Source organism: Passer domesticus, chromosome 7 (genome assembly GCF_036417665.1).
Source record: "Passer domesticus isolate bPasDom1 chromosome 7, bPasDom1.hap1, whole genome shotgun sequence".
Taxonomy (NCBI): Eukaryota; Metazoa; Chordata; class Aves; order Passeriformes; family Passeridae; genus Passer; species Passer domesticus.
Genome location: NC_087480.1, coordinates 40,336,737 through 40,344,805, shown reverse-complemented (window position 1 = coordinate 40,344,805; position 8,069 = coordinate 40,336,737). Strand labels below are relative to the sequence as shown.

Here is an 8,069-nt window from a genome sequence, read left to right as displayed (position 1 = left end):
GGGTGTCTTCTGTTTTTCATGTCTAAACTCAGTATCTGTGAAATCATAACATGTATGGTGCTCTGTATGGGTTTCCAAGGTTTTTGCAAGAGTTACATGAACGAATAAGAAAAAGAAAAGAAATGAAAGCATTCAGGACTAGATAAATCCTGCTTATTTAGTGAAAACCCAGACAACCAATAGGTGGGAAAAATGTAGATAAAATATTTTACGCAGTGCATGTAACAGCAATACCCTTCTCTTACAGAGCAAACTGGAGCAAAAGGGATTAAAAGGCCCTTGCTGCAAGTAGAATTCATTTACCCCCATCACTTCTTCTGTAAGCACAGGGCAGGGTGAGGGGCATTGCAGACATGAAGGCAGCAGCTTGTTGGTGAACTTTGAAGAAAAGAATGCATCAAATACTCAAGCTTCATGTGGGGCTGCTGTCACTAAATCACTTACCTGTTTTAGTGACATGCCACATTTTCTTACTGATTGTTTTAATCCTAATGTAGCAATAGAATACCTTCTTGTGACCCTTGCTGTCCTTTGTTAAGTGCCACTCTGAGCTTCATCTTTTCTAACATTATCCACACATGCCACTTTGGAGCCTGTTTTTGCCTCAATTCCCTGTACATTGATTTTTTTTTTCCTGCTTCAGACATCTCTGTGCAGTCTCTGATGAGATAAGTCGGTCCAGGCAGATCTTCCTCCTGAAGATGAGAACTGAGTAATCTTGTGCTTGCAGGATTCTCTGCTTCAAGACCTATAAGCTTTACTGGACTCCTATGACTCCCCATTAAGCAATCCCATCTCCTCCTTTCTTAAATAAGTCAAAGTCTGCTCTCCTAAGATGCATGATTTGTACTCTGGTACTTGCTTTTTTCTCTCCCTTCTGAATCAAGGAGTGCACATGGCTACCACAGCCAGGTTGCCACTGATTTCCACAAGCACTTTCTCATTGTTTTTGAAGGGCAGATGGGGCTGGGGGTAGCACAAACTGGCCTCTCCAGGACCTGGACCAGGAACTAGTCCCTAGTTCCCTAGAAATCCCAATTACTTGCACCCCAACATCTTGCCTTTGTAGGCAAGTCCCCCAGAAGAACTGGTTCTGGCTAGAGACTGCCTCAAGTTGTTCAAAGGAGAGTCCATTACTTGCTCTTTCTGCTCAGGCACTCAGGACACTCACCCCAGAGTCATTTCCGTGCAAGTTAATGGAGAAGGTAGGAATAAACAAGGCCAAACACGCTTTGTGTGCTGATAATCAAATTAACTGTCAGCTTTAATTCTTGTCTCAGTATGCCACCAAAGCCAGCCTGTTTTCAGGCCACAATTGTTAATAAAATAACAGTGAGATCAGGATAGAATGGATAAAATGTAAGCACAACCCTTTCTCTGCATAAAATGTAAATACATTTACAAAACTAGATCTAACATGGATAATATGCAAAGACAACCATCCAGTAATAAAAACAAGAACAAATTCCAAGACAGAACATCAGCTAAGCTGCAAACAAAACCCAGCAAAATGGGAAACACCAGGAAAAGTTGAGCTCAAGTCAGCGGGTTGATTGAGGGTTCTGTCATTGCCATGGCTTGGCTCCTTCTTTTCTTTTTACTTAAAGGACTATTCTGTGCAAAGAGAAAAAAAGGGGAAAAAGGCATCAACACCAGTCCTGACAGACACCAGGGGCTCCTCAGAGCTGTGAACAGGACATTTCAGCAGAAGTGCCTCCTACAAGCCCTGCCCCATGTCTTTGGCAGCAAGCACTTACACTGACACACAGGATATAGAATCTCTCCATCCAGGCACTGTGCTCTGAACTTCTCCCTCTGGGACACCGGCCGGTACCAGCGCTTGCACTCAAACACAACAGGGTCCCCCGAGCCATAGTGAGGGCCTGACTGTCTGGATGACTGCAGCTGGATATTGTTCTTTTCCATAGCATTCCTATCCAGGAAGCAGTTCCCTGCAAAAAATGAATTCTGTTATTTGCCTGTAGATGTCACACTGGACAACTGATGCTGTGTTGGCACCCCCTGTGAGTGCTCCGAGTGCCCTCGCCCCAGCTCAGGTGTGCTGGGCAATGACTTCCTGGGGGCACTGCCCCTCAATTCCTGCAGCTCCCAGGAGGCTCCCACACCCTGGCTCACAGCCAGGAAAGCCAAGGGCTTTCTGCTTCCCTTCAGCACTAAAAATGCAACAACAGAGCAGTGAAGCTGAAGAGGGGAGGACTTACTTCCCAGTGTGCACTGTGGGTATTCCAATGTCCCCTCCACACACTGGACTCTGAAGTTAGGGGTACTTGGATCTTTCACATATCCTGGTTTACAACGAAACTCAATAAAGTCACCCGATGTGGAGTACAGCTTGGATTGTTCAACCCATTTCAGCTCAATATTGTTTCTGTCCATATCTTCTTCTGATGCCGTACAGGCCACTTGAAAAAGAGAAGAGTATCAGTACTTCATACAGACACACCATATGTTTTGCCCCTAGAGCCTACAGAAGTCCTTCACATCAAAAAATGCTTCCAAGTGTGCTCTGACCCTCTGTTACTTGCAACAGAAAAGACATTCACATCCAAGCTAAAGGGAAAAAAAAAAGCCCTGGGAGAAGCCTTGTCACACTGTCAGTCACACAGGGCAACAATGAAGTACAGGTGGGGAAGACACCAAACACCAATGAACTTCCCCATATATATTATTGAGAGATCCCTCCTTCCCTTCTGCTCTGTCCTTCTCTAAATTTGTTTTCTCATCACAGAGGGCCCCCTGGCTTTCCCCAGCACTGCAACTCATGCAGAGCCCTCCTCCTGGCTCACAGCCTGCTGGGTGGAGCCGTGGCCCCAGCCCTCGAACACTCAGGAGCTCTGCACAAGTGATGGAGATCTCCTCACAGCAAGGAGTCAGCCAACTCCCCTCCTCGTGGACCTGTTGGCAGCAGAGGGGACTACACAAGCTGAATTTAAGCAGAAACTCCTTTGAGACAAAAGGAGGACTCAGTGCCATTCTGCCCTGCCAGCATTTTGGCCCCAGCACCAGTGCTGCCCTCAGGGTCTCAGAAGACAGCCTTTGGCCACCCAGCCCATGCTTCAACCTACCCAGGCAAACTGGGGGGCTTGTCCACTGCCCATTGAGACAGGTGATCGTCGGAGATCCTTTCAGGATGTAGAAATTCGGGCATTTGTATTCCACAGTATCACCTTGTTGATATTCTTGCAAGGGGAAAACAAGAAGCTCTCCACTTTGAATAGCTGGAGGTGTGCCACATCTCCTAGCTTGTCCTGAAAGAAATTTCCCAGTCAGAGAGGAAGTTCAACTTTAGAGAAGGTCTGGTCAGAAATACCACCCACACTATGTTGGCATTACTCAGAGATGCAGAGAGAAAACCAAACAGCTGCCAGGAGCAAGAGTTTCTCATTTCCCCAAAGTTCAGGCTCACAACTGGCAGCTCACCCCCTCTGAGCACAGCTTAAGTGCTTGCAGCTGTCTGCAGGATTTCATCTTGTCCTGCATAAGGGGTGGCACTCGGCCCTCTTTAGTGAAGTCACCTGGGTCCCTCAGCTTGGTACATGCATCCCATCTGAACAGAGACCTGGGAAATGGCCTGCCTTGTCCTGAGTGTGCCAGAGCCATGGCAGCTGTGCACCATGAGGGCACTGAGATGCTAAATGACAATGAGGCAGCTTTATGATGCTATCACTGGCAGGAGGCTGGATGGAGACAGAGAGACAGAAGTTACCTTTGCAAGTTGGCAGCTCTGTCCAGGTCCCATTTTTGCACACTACAGTAGACGCCCCAGTCATCTTAAAATTTTTCCAGCACTGATACTTGGCACTCTCTCCAGGCATATACTTGGACTTTCTAATACCATCAATGCTACCACCAGCAATTTCTGGAGGAGGGTCACATCTCACATCTGAAAAGAGACATGGCTGCAGTCACCTTTGCAGCTGTTAAGACATTCATCTATACAACCAGAAGTGAAAGGAATTAGCCTGGTTACAATTTCTGTACAGGCTTTCTGCCTCACATGTGTCAGAGGATATGGGGAAAGCAATGAGGTGTGGCAGTGGCAGCAGAACACTGGGACTCTCAGGAGATGGCAGCATCAATAGGAGTTTCTAGAGAAAGCCAGTGAGCCAGTGTTCCTGTACTTATGCACAAGAACCACACCAGCCTTGTCTTTCCCTGGGGAGCCCTGGCCTTCCTGGAAACCACAGGGGTAGCAGCCAAACTGAATTCCTGCTGAAGTGCAGAGCTCTTGAGGGCTGGCCCTGCTGGAGGAGCCTGTCAGCCTCTGCTGCTCAGGGCTGGGTAAGCACAGCCAGCTCCATGGAGCTGTGCTCACCCTGCAGCCACAGATTGGGGTGGGGGACTCTGGAGCACTCCTGAATGTTCCTTGTCACAGGAATGATCTTTCCACTTCCATGGCCCTAGCAGATCTTGCACGGTTTAGATCTGGAGCTTTGCTAGGGCCTGCATTGGTCAGAATGGAGCACTGCAGAGGAAGAGCTGATTTTTCTGTCCTTCTGCTGCTTCCATTCAGCTTTGAACACAAGAGAGGAGCCCTTCTGTGTCTGTCCACTGAAAGTCATTGAAGTGCTGGGCACTGGGGAAATACCAACAGCATACAGGACAATGACAGAGCAGCACATTTTAGGCCCTGCTGCTTCAGGAACAATTTTACCATTGATGGAAATATTCCCAGTATCTCTAGAAGCATCAAGTTTAATTAAATTTCTGTGCAAGGAAGCAATAGCAAGTTCAAAGTTGTGGTAGCCAAAGAAAACAAGTCAAAAAGTCAAAGTCTTCAGAGTATTTCAATAGAGACCTGGTTGCCTCTACGCTAACAGGCAAGGTGAAAGCACAGATTCCTACCTCTGCAAACTGGTGCTTGTGACCATTGACCATTTGAACAAAAGATGTAATTTGCACCCGTGATCTGAAAATTCCTTTCACACTGATAGTGCACCCTGGCACCGGGCAGGTACCTCTCCTGAGGGGCGCTTGCCACGCGCGCGTTGGGGATCTCGGGCGCCGCTCCACAGGTGATATCTGCAGAGAGAGGAGCTGTACTGAGCGACAGAGAACTCACACAGCACGGCATTCCAGAGCTCCTGGTGAGCAAAAAGCACCTGGAGTAATGCGCACCATTTTCTACAGGTAGAAAAAGAAGGTTTTTTCTGATATATTATATGGTTTATTCTGCAGTGCTTCAGCACCAGTATTGTTTGCCTAAAGAAACTAAAAAGAGAGGTCACAGAGATCAGCCAGCTGTGCTGCACAGAATTGTGTGCCACCAGTTTGCAGAGTGACACAATTTATTTACTATTTGAAGGTGCCTGTCAGCAACTGACACGCTTAGTGATGTGAAAATAGGATTTATTGCCCTAGAGTTATCTGCTCCTTTGCAGCCAGAATGCTGCAGGATTCCTCCAAAATGTCTGCCTGCTTGATTTCAAGAGAGCCAGGATTCAGCTACCAGCTCCAGCTCACAGGGAGATGATTGCTTTGCTGATCTACCCTGCTTGTTGTTTTCCAGAAGCCAGAAAAATAGGTGTGGTAGCAGCCCATTCAAAGCAAGTCACTGTTGGCTCTATTTGCCTGACTCACTTGTATGCCCAAGTAAAAATTATCTTAATTCATAACATGAAATGCTAAGAAGGATCATGGATTACTTATTAGTAGAACCTATACCTTCACAGAAGGGTGGTGTTGTCCAATTTCCCATCCTGCAGATGATTTCAGGGGAACCAACAATCAGGAACCCTGAATCACACTGGTAGCGAACTGTTTCACCAGGCTCATAAGATTCCTTCTTTCTGCTTTCAAATTGAGCATTGGCAACTTTTGGAAAACTTCCACATGGCATTTCTGAAAAGATAACAGAAATCTAATGCTTGTGCTACTGTGATACACATTGAAGAAGTGTAGTTTCTTCATCAAACAGGTGCTTTAGAGTGCTATTTCTAACATCAGCATGGTCATCTGCTAAGAGTGGATGATATAATTATATAATTATAGTTAGGTAATAATTGTATAAAAGGTAGCATACAGAAGATTAAATAAGTCAGTCCCCCAAATATACAGACTTCAGCCACTGAGACACTCCAGTTCTGTTTCTAAACACGCCAGGAAGTTTTACTTGAGGCTTTTGTCCCTTGCTACACTGACATGATTTCCATCCCCAAGGGACCAAGCAACTTGGTTGCTTGTAGAAAAGAGATCCTTGGATCAGGAGGATATGCCTAGGACTCATCTGGCAGAGATATGATCTGAACAAAGACCACAAGAATATGAAGGAATATTTAAAAACTAAGCTGCATTAAGAAAGTCAGTTTTGTATCCAATCAGGATTGTTCTGAAGACATCCATGATGGAAGATAAGATTCCACAGCAAAATATGGAGTAGAAAAATACACTTTTACTGATCAACCTCCAGTTTAAAATTCTTTCCATTTAATTGCTAAATGCACTTCAAAACGAGTAATTTTTTATATTACCCAAACATGAAGGAGCTGCAGTCCATTTTCCCATAGAGCAATTTGTCTCTGTAGGTCCATTTAACATGTATCCAGGACGAGAAACATACTTAAATCTAGCACCAGCCAGATAAATTGTTTTCCCTTCCCTTTCAATTCTTAAGTGTGGATTTTCAAGCCTGGGAGCATCAGCACATTCTATAGATTCTGGTGACAAACATGGTGTTTCTAAAAAACACAGACAACACAGATAAACAATAATGCAAGACAATCAATATTGTAACTGTAACTAAGTAATAAATAATTTACAGAATCCAGGACATTATTTAAGGCCCCCAGTCAAAACTGAGACTCTGTTATGCAATATACTAAACAAAAAAGTAAGCACACAGCTCTTGAGGGACTACCTGGAAATTGTATATGCCATCTCAGGTAAGTCTGTGTAAATGAAAAAACTGCAGTTGTTTGCACCCTTTTTAGCAACTTATGTTCCGCTGCTTTCCTGCAGTTCCCTGTCCATGGTAATCTTAGGTAAGTAAGAGCAGCCTCCTGCTCGTGATGACTGCAAATGAGTAAAACAGGTATTCATAACAAAATGATGGAAAAGAAATGTGCCAGTACTGACCCACGCAGTGAGGTGGTGATTGCCATTTCCCTTCTGTACAGGTTATCTCCTCTCTGCCGACGAGCTGGAAACCGTCGGGACACGAATAAAATGCTTTACTCCCACTCCTGAAGTTTCTTCCTGCTGTTGTCTGCTGAGCACCAGGCACCTGAGGTGGAGGTGGGCACACACTCTCCTCAGCTGAGGACACATATTCATGTTACAATAGAACAAAGAGAAAGTGTAGCAGTTCAGCAGAGATTACAACACAAACAACTAAGACAACACTGGTGCTAGATAACTCTGATAATTATCTCAAGCTTTAATTAATACTATGATCATTTTGTTCTGCTCCAGAGACAGCAGAGCTGCCTTCAGCTGCTCATGTGCTTTCAGAGTAATAGAAAAGACAGCCACAGCTGTCTACACCAAGCTAAGATGGAGTTTCTTGTAGTCCCTCCTTTCTTTCTCACACAGCTGCACACTCATGTGAGTTTTTCCTGTTCCTCTCTCTCTATAATGAACCACTTTAGGAAAACTGAACCAATGTCTGGAGTTTTGTTTTTTCTTCAGACTAAGCTGATAGAGCTAAATGAAAAAGCTGAAAGAAAATAAAAAATAGGCTAAATTTTTTCCACTCCAAGAATGAAGGACTCTTTCTGCCAAAGGAAAGAAAAAGGGAGAGAATGAGGTAGATCTAGGACAGAGATCTGAGCTTGGTTTCTTGCTTCTAGTAGTTCCAGAAAACTGAGGTAGGGACAGTGGTTGCCATACTTTTCCCACTTTCAGGCATCATTTCCCATAAACCTGGTATTACCAAAGCGAGGAATGAGGCAATGGTTGTTTTACAATCACGCTTTCTACAAGCAATATCCTGTTCTGCCATGCATAAAGGCAGCCCTGAAGACATTGACCTCTGGTGTTACATATGGGCAGCCTCCTCTGGGGCTGTGCTTTTTCACTGCCAACTCAGCTTTTTTCTCATAGTTTCACTA

General features: G+C 45.0%; 1 protein-coding gene across 4 annotated transcripts in view; it reads right to left on the bottom strand.

Moving 5' to 3' along the window:
• Positions 1–1,231: 1,231 nt before the first annotated feature.
• Positions 1,232–8,069, bottom strand: part of CFH (complement factor H) — a 34,385-nt gene continuing 27,547 nt past the window's right edge. For 3 of the 4 annotated variants that reach the window (XM_064427906.1, XM_064427902.1, XM_064427904.1), the window contains exons 16-24: positions 7,096–7,275; positions 6,492–6,698; positions 5,686–5,862; positions 4,867–5,043; positions 3,728–3,904; positions 3,087–3,269; positions 2,223–2,423; positions 1,758–1,952; positions 1,232–1,609 (exon numbers count right to left, since the gene is read on the bottom strand). In XM_064427906.1, coding sequence (XP_064283976.1) covers positions 1,602–1,609; positions 1,758–1,952; positions 2,223–2,423; positions 3,087–3,269; positions 3,728–3,904; positions 4,867–5,043; positions 5,686–5,862; positions 6,492–6,698; positions 7,096–7,275 — 1,505 coding nt within the window. In that variant the 3' untranslated portion in view covers positions 1,232–1,601. Of the gene's footprint in view, positions 1,615–1,757; positions 1,953–2,222; positions 2,424–3,086; positions 3,270–3,727; positions 3,905–4,866; positions 5,044–5,685; positions 5,863–6,491; positions 6,699–7,095; positions 7,276–8,069 lie in introns of all 4 variants that reach the window. The other variant, XM_064427903.1, reaches the window with a different exon arrangement.